This window comes from Geotrypetes seraphini, chromosome 8 (genome assembly GCF_902459505.1).
Source record: "Geotrypetes seraphini chromosome 8, aGeoSer1.1, whole genome shotgun sequence".
Taxonomy (NCBI): Eukaryota; Metazoa; Chordata; class Amphibia; order Gymnophiona; family Dermophiidae; genus Geotrypetes; species Geotrypetes seraphini.
In genome coordinates, this window is record NC_047091.1 from 43,595,406 (window position 1) to 43,609,076 (window position 13,671).

General features: G+C 40.4%; 1 protein-coding gene across 1 annotated transcript in view; it reads right to left on the reverse strand.

Annotated features, from left to right (window-relative positions):
• The window catches only part of STRN4 (striatin 4), a 182,958-nt gene that overhangs the window by 88,168 nt on the left and 81,119 nt on the right, over positions 1-13,671 (reverse strand). Inside the window, exons 9-10 of the mRNA XM_033953901.1 lie at positions 646-767; positions 258-433 (exon numbers count right to left, since the gene is read on the reverse strand). Of these exons, the coding sequence (XP_033809792.1) occupies positions 258-433; positions 646-767 (298 nt within the window). The remainder of the gene's footprint in view (positions 1-257; positions 434-645; positions 768-13,671) is intronic.

Consider the following 13,671-nt stretch of genomic DNA (forward strand, 5'->3'; position numbering starts at 1 on the left):
CAGTTCGTGTGTAGAAGGAAAATCTGAAGGGGGCAGCAGAGCCCTTTGGTGAAGGAGGAAGAATCAAAAACCTGGAGTGAGGAGAAAACTCTATCATCCAGAATGACACACCTATTGCACTAGAAATAAGCTCTAATTGATCATGAACTATATTGAATGTATCTGTCCTCTCACTAACCCTAATTTTTGGATGGTCTGGTCATCTACTCTATACCAACCTCCTATTTGCCCTTCCCCTCCCTCATTCCCATTCTCACTTCTTTCCAGTGACCGCCTTTTGTAGGTTCCAGAGTTTCAATGTTCCATCCTCAGATGCTGTCACTAGTGCCGACTCTGCATGGTGAAAAGCCAGCGACCGGATCCCATCATAGTGACTCCGTAGTGTGAACTTGGGGTTCCAGGTCTTCTTAAACGTGTCTTTACTGTCTAGGAGCTACAGAGAGAGAATAAAGTTTCCTATGCCATCCCCAGAGTTAGGTCAGAGGAGCTTGAGGTTAGAGTATAGACAGCGCTGTTACCTATGCCTTTCACACAGCCAAAATCAAAGACAAAGGATGGGTGGAAGGCATACAGACCCCTCTAGCTACCTATGCTGTCTCTAGATTCTAGGGGAACATAGATCAAATGGCAGAGGAAATTACTCACATCACTGCCAAGGTCATTTTCATTGATTACAGTCAGGTCAGCCAGCTCTCCTAGGCTCACTTCCCCTCCACCTATTGTATCCATGATAAAGACATCTGAAGAAAAGCCCATTGATCCCGAGGCTGAAAGAGGAGATAAAAGGAGAAAAAGCAAATGACAGTGGTGCTCTGCTTAATATGAGGGCTACATGTTGATTAAAAGTTTTAATTACAATTAATCAAACAATTAAAAGGTATTTTATTTTGTTAATTATTTTCCATTGCAGCTCCTTGTGATTCTGAGCAAGTCACTTAACCCTTCACTGTAAACCGTTTTAATTAACCACAGAAATGTAGTATATCAAATCCTAACCCTCTTCCCTTTCCTAAAGACTGAATCTCCTTCCTTTCCTCCTCCTGATCTAACATTTCTCTTTATCTTCCTTCCCTCCCTCTCCTCTTCCCCAGGTCCATTATCTCTCTCTTCCCTTCCTCCCTCCCATCCATTCTCATGAGCAGCAACACAAACTTGGTGGTGAGCAGCACCAAGGTCTTTTCAAGGCTGCTGGAGCTCACCACCTTAACCACAGCTTCCACTGGTGTCCCTTCCAGTTCTGTTCATGGGTCTAGAGTTCACTTCCCTCCCCCAGCCTGGAGTTCTGGCGTAGGGGAAAACACCCTCCAGGGATTTAAGACAAAGTTAGACAAGTTCCTGCTGAACCAGAACGTAGTCAGGTAGGGCTAATCTCAGTTAGGGCATTGGTCTTTGACCAGAGGGCCACATCGTGAGCGGACTGCTGGGCACAATGGACCATTGGTCTGACCCAGCAGAGGCAATTCTTATGTTCTTATGCCCCCTCTCAATCACCCCTCCTCTGCTGGTCTATCTTAAAGGAGCTGTTTGTGGCCTGCTCTGAAGCTTTCCCTCCAGCTCATCCTGCTACCTCTGACATTACGTCCTGTTTCTGCATGGGCCAAAGAGGCTAGAGCTCTTCAGCTTTAAGAGAGGAAGTTGAGGGGAGATATGATAAAGGTCTATAAAATACTGAGTGAACAGGAACAGGTAGATGTGAATCACTTGTTTGCTCCTTCCAAAAATACAATGACTAAGGGTCAAGAAATGAAGTTAAGTAGAAATTTAAAACAAATTGGAGAAAATATTTCATCACTCAGTGTGTAATTTAAAATACCATGGCTAAGGGTCAAGAAATGAAGTTAAGAAGAAATTTAAAACAAATTGGAGAAAATATTTCATCACTCAGTGTGTAATCTAACTCTGGCATTTGTTGTCAGAGAATGTGGTAAAAGCAGTTAGCTTAGCAGGGATTAAAAAAGGGTTGGACTATTTCCTATAAGAAAAGTCCATAAGCCATTAAGATAGTTTTGAGAAAATTAGAACATAAAAGTTGCTATACTGGGATAGACCAAACACTGGCCAACCTAAGTTACAAGTACCTGGCAAGATCCCAAAGAGTAAAACAGATTTTATTAATAATAATAACAACAGTTTATATACTGCAGGGCCGTGATGTTCTATGCGGTTTACAATGATTAAAAGTTACAGATTGAGTAAGAACATAAGAAATGCCTTCACCGGATCAGACCTTAGGTCCATCTAGACCGGCGACCCGCACACGCGGAGGCTAAGCTAGGTGTTCCCTGATGAAGACCTTGTTAACCCGTATCCCTCAATGTGATTTGCAAGAAGGTGTGCATCCAACTTGCCCTTGAATCCCAGAATGGTGGTCTCTTTCACAACCTCCTCAGGGAGGGCATTCCAAGCGTCCACCACTCGCTGTGTGAAACAGAACTTCCTGAGATTTGTCCTGGGCCTGCTGTCCCTCAGTTTCAGTTCATGACCTCTTGTCCATGTCACATTGGACAATGTGAATAACGGTGTTTCTTGCTCTAATTTGTCGAATCCTTTTAGTATTTTAAAAGTCTCTATCATATCCCCTCGCAGTCTTCTCTTCTTGAGGGTGAACAATCCCAGTTTTCCAAGGCGTTCTTTGTAGCTCAAATTCTCCATACCTTTTACTAGCTTCGTGGCTCGCCTCTGCACCCTCTCCAGCAGGGTTATATCCTTCCTTAGGTAGGGAGACCAGTGTTGGATACATTATTCCAAGTGTGGTCTGACCATTGCTCTGTAAAGCGGCATTATGACCTCCGCCGATCTACTCGTGATCCCCTTCTTTATTATGCCTAACATCCTGTTTGCTTTCTTGGCCGCCGTTGCACATTGAGCCGACGGCTTCAGGGTCCTGTCTATCAGTTCCCCCAGGTCCCTTTCTTGTTCGCTCTTTCCCAGTGTCACACCTAACATTTTATATTCGTGTTCCTTGTTTTTCCTGCCCAGATGCATCTTTGCATTTTTCTACATTAAACTTCATCTGCCACATTTCCGCCCATTTCTCTAGCTGTATCAAATCTTTCTGGAGTTCTTCGCTGTCCTTTTGTGACCCAACTGCCCAACATAGTTTTATGTCATCTGCAAACTTGATTATATTACATGTCTTTTCCTCTTCTAGGTCGTTTATGAAGATATTGAATAAGATGGGCCCAAGAATCGAGCCCTGGGGCACACTGCTTATCACCTTCTCCCAGTCCGAGAACTTCCCATTTAAGCTCACCCTCTGCAATCTGTTCTCCAGCCATTTGCCTATCCATCTCAGTATGTCCCCTTCTATTCCATGGCTTTGTAGCTTCCTCAGAAGCCTTGCGTGTTGAATGCTTTCTGAAGTCCAAGTAAATTATATCAACCGGGTCTCCGCTATCGATTTGTTTGTTCACCTTCTCAAAAAATTGAAGTAAATTTGTCAAACAAAACTTCCCCTTTCTGAAGCCATGTTGACTGGCTCTCATCAGGTCGTGATTTTCCAGGTGTTGCACTATGCTATCCTGATTAGCGCTTCAACCATCTTCCCAGGAACTGACGTAAGACTCACAGGTCTGTAGTTGCCCGGTTCTCCTCTCGATCCTTTTTTGAAGATTGGGGTGACATTCGCTATCTTCCAGTCGTCCGGTATTTGCCCGGTTCTAATTGACAAGTTAGCTAGGGTTTGTAATAGTTCTTCAATTTCAACCTTAAGCTCCTTTAACACTCTTGGGTGAATTCCATCTGGTCCAGGGGATTTGTCACTTTTTAGTTTGTCAATCTGATAGTATATCCTGTCCAAATCCACATTCACTGTGGTGAGGCTTTCTTCTATGTCTCCCTTGAATATTCTCCCTGTTTCGGGCATTGTTGCAGTGTCCTCATTAGTAAAGCAGAGGCAAAGAATTAATTTAGCCCATCTGCAATCTGTTTGTCCTCCTTGTTGCACCCTTTCCTTCCTTGGTCGTCGAGAGGGCCTACTGCCTCCCTTGCTGGTTTTTTCCCTTTTATATATCTAAACCTTAACAGAGTTAAGATTTAGCAGTCAGTTATTGTGGGGAGGGATTGTTCAGTGTAGCTGCCTAAGTACTTTAGGAACAAATATGTTTTTAGGTGTTTCCTAAATTCCCCATAAGTATTCGCAAGCATGAGTAATTGTTTCAGGTCTTTACCCCATAATGCTGCCTGATAAGAGAAGAGATGTTGGTGGTGTCTTTTAAATTTACATCCTTTAACCGGTGGAGAAACAAAATTCAAGTTTGAGCTTCTCTTAAGTTGATTGGTTGAGAAAGAGAAAAGGTCAGTTAAATATCTGGGGGCTAGACCAAAAAGTACCTTAAAGCAGAAACATCCGATATTGAACGTCACACATGCCTCCATCGGCAGCCAATGCAGGAGTCGGTAGGAAGAGGTTATATGGTCGAACTTCTTCAGGCCCAAAATCAGCATGATCGCCGCATTTTGTTGTAATTGTTGGAGGTTCTTCTGGGAAATTGCCAGGTAGGCTATATTACAATAGTCAAGTTGGCTCAGTATAAGCGACTGTATCAGAATTCTGAATGATAAAGCATCGAAATATGCTCTAATGGACTGAAGCTTCCAGAGAGTAAAATAACCTTTTCTGACCAAAGAGTCCACCTGGTCTTTCATGGTTAGGCCCTGGTCTAGTATTACACCCAGTACCTTCATAGTAGATTGAATAGGGTAGCTGAGTTTGTTGATGCGCAGCGATGTTTTGGTGTCTGGTGAGTGTGGCGAGGCTACGAAGAATTTTGTTTTTTCTGAGTTTAGTTTCAATCTAAATTCAGACATCCACTGTTCCATCACATTTAGTACTTTTGTTGCCATAGGAGTGACTTTGGATAGGGAGGTCATGAATGGGATAATGATCATGGCGTCATCTGCGTAACTGAATAATTTTATCCCCAGTTGGGACAACTGCACACCTAGTGATGACGTGTAAACATTGAAAAGCAGTGGGGACAGTGGAGACCTCTGCGGAACACCGGATGGATTACTCCAGGTTTCAGATAGATTGTAGTTAAAGTGTTCTTGGTACGTGCGGGATGTAAGGAAACCTCGGAACCAGTCTAGCACCTCGCCTCTGATACCAATTGCATCTAAGCATTGTAACAGTTTCCCATGGTCCACTAGGTCAAAGGCAGAGCTTATGTCAAATTGCATAATCAGTGCGTTAAGGCCCCTACTGAACAAGGAGTGTAAATTATCCAAGATGGCCGCAATTACTGTCTCAGTGCTGAATAAAGGTCTGAAACCAGATTGAGTTTCATGTAAAAGAGAGAATTGATCAAGATATTCCATCAATTGGGTGTGTACCAATCTTTCCATGATTTTTACAAAAAGTGGAATGGATGCTACTGGTCTGTAGTTGGTTGCGACTGCTAGTGATTCTTTACAATTTTTTGGAATTGGGGTTATTATGATGTGACCATTATTAGTAAGGAAATTTCCATATTTTTAAATTATTGGTCAAATAATTCAACAAAGCTAGTTTAAAGCTTGATGGGGGCTGCTTTCATAATTTCTGGGAGACAAGAGTCCAAGACGCAGTATGATTTAGTGTACTTGTTATATAATTTGATATAGTTCCATTCTAAATTTTGAAAGTAGTTCCAAATCATATCCACTGGTATTTCATTTCTTTGTACGTTAACTATTTGATGTTCATATATATCATTTGTCGAGCAGTTATTTCTCAGGTTTTTAATTTTTGAATCAAAATACTGTGTTAGATCGTTTGCTGAAGGTGGACTGAGTGTAGCGTGTGGTGTCGAATAAGTTCGTATCTAGGTTGAACAGTTCTTTTGTATTGATTCCTTTCGAGCTAGTGTTGGATGAGTCAATTTTGGATGAGTAAAAAGCTTTGCATTTTTCTTTTATCAATTGTTTGTAGATTTTTATGTTGGATCTCCAGTGGTTCCGGTCTGACAATTTTCCCGTTTTTTTCCAGATCCTTTCCAATCGTCTTACTACTTGTTTCATTTTTAGAAGTTCAGTGTCAAACCATTTGTTGTATTTATTTAAGCAGCTTTTGCTATTTTGTTTAGGGGCAATTTCATCTAAAATGGATTCGCTTGTTTTCATCCAGTGATCCCAGAAGTCAACCTCTTCTTCTATCTCCTCTCGTAATTCATATTATGACCAATATTCCTCTGGATTGATATGGCCCCTTGTGAGATGTTCTTTTTTTTTATGCTTGAGTGTGTTTTGGATTGTAAACGAGTCCAGATTAAAGTGAAATAATAAGTGATCAGACCAGATATCATGACACCAAGTACCGTCAGATATAGAGATGGAAGGTTCTAGAATCTCCTTTGTGGACATGGCTACCACATCTAAATGATGGCCTTTTTCATGTGTTTGTGTGGTTAGAGGGAGATTATAATTAAGCAAAGATAGAAAGATTTTAAAATCTTTTGCTTCTGGATTGTCCTCTTCATCTAAGTGTAAGTTTATGTCTCCTGCAATGAAGTTATATGAAGGAGTGATTGAATTATGTAGAACAAATTCGCAGAAGTCCTCTTTAGCTTTTGTCCAACTTTTTAGTGGGACATAAAATAATATGCAAAAAGGGATTCTTCTAGTTCCTTATTGCTAATTTTACAGGCTAATATTTCTAACTGATTGGTCATTTTGGTATCCAATAGTTCAAATTCAAATCCTTCCTTAATAATTACTGCTAATCCTTCCCCCTTCTGCCATAACGATTTAGCATGTGAATTTTAAAATTATCTGGTAGGAGGTCGTTTATTATTGGATCTTCTTCAGACAATAGACATGTTTCCGTTAGAAAAAAGACAGGCTATTTGTTTGCTGATGATCCAGTCTTTGATTAAAAAAGCTTTATTCCTTACTGATCTAGTATTAAGATATGTGCAAGGAATAGAAGTGGATGTGATAGGTCTGGTAGATGTGGTGGTTCTGATGGGTTTTACTTCCCTTGCCCTTTTTTAAGGATACGTTGATGTCTTCCATTGCTTGTAATTACTTTAATATGATTTGCTCTGTCTTTCTGTTGGTTGGTAATAAACCTAATGGGTACCTCAGGCTAATGGACTAAGTTTAGTTGTGAATAGAGTGAATTAACATCCTTAATGCTACCACTTATTAGATAGATTAGTAGTATCAATAGGAGATTCATGTTTGCAGATTAATGTGTCTTCTTCCTGTCTCAGTAACTATATTTTTCCCTAACTCTCCCAGTTTCTAGGTCAAATTAACACTATTATAAATTGGCACTATTATGAATTGACACAATTATAAATCGACATTAGCACTCACAATTTCTAGGTAATAAATTGACCCTAATCAGATTACTCTTTCCTTAACATAGTGAGTTTCAGATAGTACTGATTATGTTGAGGGAGATAGCTCTTAGGGTTAGGTCTCTCAATTCGTCTTGGACAAGTCTTAATTAATAGTTTTCCTTAGCAGTACAGTCCGGTCTTGGCGACAACCCTTAGACCTATTAGTGACAACACTATCCCTGAAGAGGTGGAAAGTTCAAAGATTTTATGCTGTTTATCCCAGGAACAATCAGAATAAAATCTGTTTTTACTGTTCTGGGATCTTGCCAGGTACTTGTGACTTTAGGGTTGTCCAGAAAAACCTAAAGTTGGAAAAACTCTGCAAATTAAGGGGTCCTATTACTAAGACGCACTAGCTGATTTAGCGCGCACTAAACGCTAATGCGTCCATTATAGTCTATGGACGCGTTTGCGTTTAGCGTGCGCTAAATTGGCTAGCACGCCTTAGTAAAAGTACCCCTAAGTTTTTCCCATGAATTTGATTGTTCTTGATCAGAAAATATATTTTTAAAATTTTTGTAAAGCCCATTCTGGGGTCCCTTAAAGCCACTGATTATACACAGCTCTGTTTTTCATAAAATTTGTTATTTTTGCTTAATGGAACAAACTTTTTGGTATTATGTTTTCACACTCAGCAATGATACTTTGATAAAAAGACATTTTATATCAAGTCTGCTTTATTGAAAAGAAACAATAAATCAATACAGAAATAACAATATGTTTATTATAACAAGTGGGGTTGGATTCCTTAGAACAGTGTCTCAAACTTTCTCGAACCGGGGCACACTAAAGATAGTGGCCACGGCTTAAGGCACCCAGAAATGTGTGGACGTCGCCATGATAACATCACGCACATGCTGACATACACGCACGCGCAGAGGCCTTCCAGCCAGGCCCTGAAATGCTAGTAGGGTGTGACAGCAGTGAAATCTAACACATATCAACAGAATACCCCCAACCACAGACCTCCCAAATTCCACCCTAGACCCACCCAAGCTCTTCCTCAGATCCCACCCCCTTTACTAATTGTAATGCAATTTTTTCCATTCATTTTTCATATACAGACAATATACACAGCAGATATAAATTTTCAAAACTGACACATTTCAATCATTATATTGAAAATAAAATCATTTTTCCTACCATTGTTATCTGGTGACTTTATTTTTCTGTGCTTTTAACTATGTTTCCAGGGACTTCTTGTCCATTGACTGTTTTTCTCTCCATCTTTACTTTCTGCCTTGCATCCATCCACGGATGAGGACCGAGCCCAGATTGTTCCAGGATAATAAAGCATTCCTTGATAAATGGAATGCTATACTGAACAAATGTTCTCTAGATTTAATGCTTTTAGTTATAGAAACTACCAAATCTGAACTATCCACTTATCAGAGTGAGTTTCAATTAGCCAACACCTCACTGGAGAACTATGTTCCAGTGGAAGAATATAACATCAAATTACAGGAATTTAACACCAAACTTGATGCCTTTAAAGAAGATTTGAGGAAAACTAAAATCAAGAAATTACGTCGAGATGAGTTAGATTATACTAGAGGTTTCGTTTATATGTGGATGGATAAATCTCGTATTAATCGGCGTACCAAACGCCCTACTTATACACAAACTTCTTCAGATACATCAGACGAAGACAAGAAACAACAAAAGAGTTCTACTCAAGGTCCCAATGCCCATTTTCAGGGAGGACCCAAGGCAAACGTTCGGAGACCAATTAGGTCCAAACAAACAAAGATGCTACCCTGACATCGAATGTGTTTAACCTCTCCTATCGAACATTAACTACAGTGGAACTATCGGTACTGAATAAAGGACTTTCATTTGTACCTACCAGCTCTTATCATTCATTTGACACTAGAATAGCATTGTTTAAATTTATTAGAAAGTGCAAATTAAAACATTTCTTTCATAAAGAAGGAAATCCCAAAGATCAGTCATTCATAGGGGACAAACCTTTTAAGATTAAAACAACATGGTGTCCTCCGGCCACGGCAGATCCACATATTCAAGCTTTTGAAAATCTGATATAGCGTGACATAGGCATTTTGGAGAACAACCCCTCACCTATTCGGTTTAATCTATCTCAGAAGCAGCAGGTCGCGTTGACGTCGTTAGCAACGGATCAAAGCATTATTATCCGTCCAGCCAATAAAGGTGGAGGAGTTGTTCTCCAAGATGTAGATCAATACATTGTAGAAGCCACACATCAGCTTACAGATTTCACCTATATGGGCCTTTACAGAGTGACCCTACAGAGCATATCCAGGATGAGATATCTCATTTTTTAATACAGGCATTAGAAATGGGAGTTATCACTGAAAGAGAGTTTAAGTTTTTATACTGCAAACATCCTAAACTCCCGTGATATACTTTGTCCCGAAGATTCATAAGTCGCTAATGAATCCCCCCGGGAGACCATCGTTTCAGGGATAGGATCAATATTAGAGCCACTGTCTGCTTTTTGGACACATACCTTAAAGATCGAGTTCCTTTAGCACCATCGTATGTGTTAGACTCAGCAAGCATGATTAAATATTTGGGAAATCAACATCAAGTTCCCTTGAATGCTATATTATTTACTTTAGACATTACAACGTTATATACTAACGTGTCTCAAAAAGAAGCCACAGATGTCATTAAGGAAGAATTACAAGCGTTGGAACTTTCTGAGAGTAGGGTAAAGTTCCTCACACAATTAGCCTCCATCGCCCTTAATATGAATATTTTCAATTTGACACCACGTTTTACAAACAAATTAAAGGTACTGCTATGGGGGCCAAGATGGCCCCATCAATAGCAAGTTTATATGTGTCCAAATTTGAACGAACCTTCTTATATTCATCAGCACATTGGCAGCATCTTTTATTTTGGAAACGGTATATAGATGATATTTTGGGTGTATGGATAGGCACTAAAGTAGATTTAGAGCAGTTTGTGGTATGGCTCAATGGTTGTGGCAGTAATTTACAGTTTTCTATAACCATGGATACCAGGAAGGTATCCTTTTTGGATATAAAAATTTCTCTACATCAGGGAGAGTTTCACACCAGTATTTACCGCAAACCCACAGATAGGAACAATCTCCTACAATACGATAGTTTTCATCTAAAACATTTAAGGAACAACATCCCAGTAGGTCAGTTTTTACGACACCACAGATTGTGTACTACCATAGAAGAATATGTCAGCAAAGCCAATATAGTAACATAGTAACATAGTAGATGACGGCAGATAGACCCGAATGGTCCATCCAGTCTGCCCAACCTGATTCAATTTAAATTTTTTTTTTTTTTTTTCTTCTTAGCTATTTCTGGGCAAGAATCCAAAGCTTTACCCGGTACTATGCTTGAGTTCCAACTGCCGAAATCTCTGTTAAGACTTACTCCAGCCCATCTACACCCTCCCAGCCATTGAAGCCCTCCCCTGCCCATCCTCCACCAAACGGCCATACACAGACACAGACCGTGCAAGTCTGCCCAGTAACTGGCCTTAGTTCAATATTTAATATTATTTTCTGATTCTAAATCTTCTGTGTTCATCCCACGCTTCTTTGAACTCAGTCACAGTTTTACTCTCCACCACCTCTCTAGGGAGCGCATTCCAGGCATCCACCACCCTCTCCGTAAAATAGAATTTCCTAACATTGCCCCTGAATCTACCACCCCTCAACCTCAAATAATGTCCTCTGGTTTTACCATTTTCCTTTCTCTGGAAAAGATTTTGTTCTACGTTAATACCCTTTAAGTATTTGAACGTCTGAATCATATCTCCCCTGTCTCTCCTTTCCTCTAGGGTATACATATTCAGGGCTTCCAGTCTCTCCTCATACGTCTTCTGGCGCAAGCCTCCTATCATTTTCGTCGTCCTCCTCTGGACCGCCTCAAGTCTTCTTACGTCTTTCGCCAGATACGGTCTCCAAAACTGAACACAATACTCCAAGTGGGGCCTCACCAATGACCTGTACAGGGGCATCAACACCTTCTTCCTTCTACTAACTACGCCTCTCTTTATACAGCCCAGAATCCTTCTGGAAGCAGCCAATGCCTTGTCACACTGTTTTTTTCGCCTTTAGATCTTCGGACACTATCACCCCAAGGTCCCTCTCCCCGTCCATGCATATCAGCTTCTCTCCACCCAGCATATATGGTTCCTTCCTATTATTAATCCCCAAATGCATTACTCTGCATTTCTTTGCATTGAATTTTAGTTGCCAGGCATTAGACCATTCCTCTAACTTTTGCAGATCCTTTTTCATATTCTCCACTCCCTCTTCGGTATCTACTCTGTTACAAATCTTGGTATCATCTGCAAAAAGGCACACTTTTCCTTCTAACCCTTCAGCAATGTCACTTACATACATATTGAACAGGATTGGCCCCAGCACCGAACCCTGAGGGACTCCACTAGTCACCTTTCCTTCCTTCGAGCGACTTCCATTAATCACCACCCTCTGGCGTCTGTCCGACAGCCAGTTTCTGACCCAGTTCACCACTTTGGGTCCTAACTTCAGCCCTTCAAGTTTGTTCAACAGCCTCCTATGAGGAACTGTATCAAAGGCTTTGCTGAAATCCAAGTAAATTACATCTAGCATATGTCCTCGATCCAGCTCTCTGGTTACCCAATCAAAAAATTCAATCAGGTTCGTTTGGCACGATTTACCTTTTGTAAAGCCATGTTGCCTCGGATCCTGTAACCCATTAGATTCAAGGAAATACACTATCCTTTCTTTCAGCAACACTTCCATTATTTTTCCAACAACTGAAGTGAGGCTCACCGGCCTGTAGTTTCCTGCTTCATCCCTGTGACCACTTTTATGAATAGGGACCACATCCGCTCTCCTCCAATCCCCAGGAATCACTCCCGTCTCCAGAGATTTGTTGAACAAGTCTTTAATAGGACTCGCCAGAACCTCTCTGAGCTCCCTTAGTATCCTGGGATGGATCCCGTCTGGTCCCATTGCTTGAAATGATATGAAACAGGTTTCTAGAGAAAGGATATCCCTCATCTGTCATCCAGAAAGCATATAAAAGAGCATTATATGCCAATCGATCGTTATTATTGCATTGCAACTCGAAGCAAGATGAATCTGCCTTAATGTGTGTTCTTCCATACTCCACCCTTGCTTTTCAAATTAAATGCATCATTAAACACTGGGACATTATTCAATATCATCCTGAATTCCAAAATTTCCCAAGATTTGTGTTTTTTAAAAAACAGAATTTGAAACAAAGCATGGTGCATTCCCAAATTCTGGCAAGTCATCCATTATCGAATATGAGAACATAACCCTTGCAGACATTGCAAAATGTGTCAATACAGTGTAACCTTAAGACAGATGCATCTTAATGACACAATATATGGGAAGACCCGTCAGGCAACAGACTGCAACTCTCAATAAGTGGTCTATCTTATACAATGTCCGTGTGGTCTTCTATATGTGGGGTGCACGACTCGAAGTATCAAAACCAGAATTGGGGAGCACTTAAGTCGAATCCGTTCCGGTGTGCAAGAAGCCCCCTTAGTTGCACACTGGATAAACCAGCAACACGATCCTGTAGATTTAAGGTATTCAGTTTTGGACATTATCACCAGCACGAGAGGAGGGGATGTAGCACACACATTGTGGAAAAAAGAGCAGAAATGGATTTATTTCTTAAACTCACTCCATCCGAATGGACTAAACAATGAGATTGAGTGGATAGCTTTCCTTTAATGAGTTTAAGCAGAGTGCTTTACAAGTATGATAGTGGTGTTGTCAGTGTGGTTGAAAACTTTAACTTTATTGTATCTTCTTGTGCAAGTACATTTTTCTGTAAGTGACGCCAGTACGTAAAACACGCAGTGTACCTCCCCTTTCCTTTAATAGAAGAATTGGGATGTCAGCGTTCTTGTCGGTTGAAACAATCTAGTACACTCTACAAAGGTACATAAAGAACTATGCGTTTTTCAATCTAATGTTTTTTGCCAATGACACATTTTATGTAGCACTGTGTAACGGGCATGAATGTGTGTCCATATAGCAGTTGCTGTCTTTGAACATATATTTTTTGCGTTGCAGACATGGCCATACTATCATGGAGATAAATCAAACCGGAGATTAGTTAAACCTTTCATACCCATTGAGATTTTTGTTCGGGTCTCCTGAAGCAGATTCCAAAACGGGGCCATGTTGGGACCCCCAGAGTATTTAAAGATAAGTGGAGTTTTCTCTACAACCGGTGATATCTCTGTCTGTATGCAAATCAATATAAATTACCATAAAGAAATATAAACTTCTACACAGAAAAGAAAAGTCTAATCAAGAAGAAAACTTTAAATACATATATTGTCT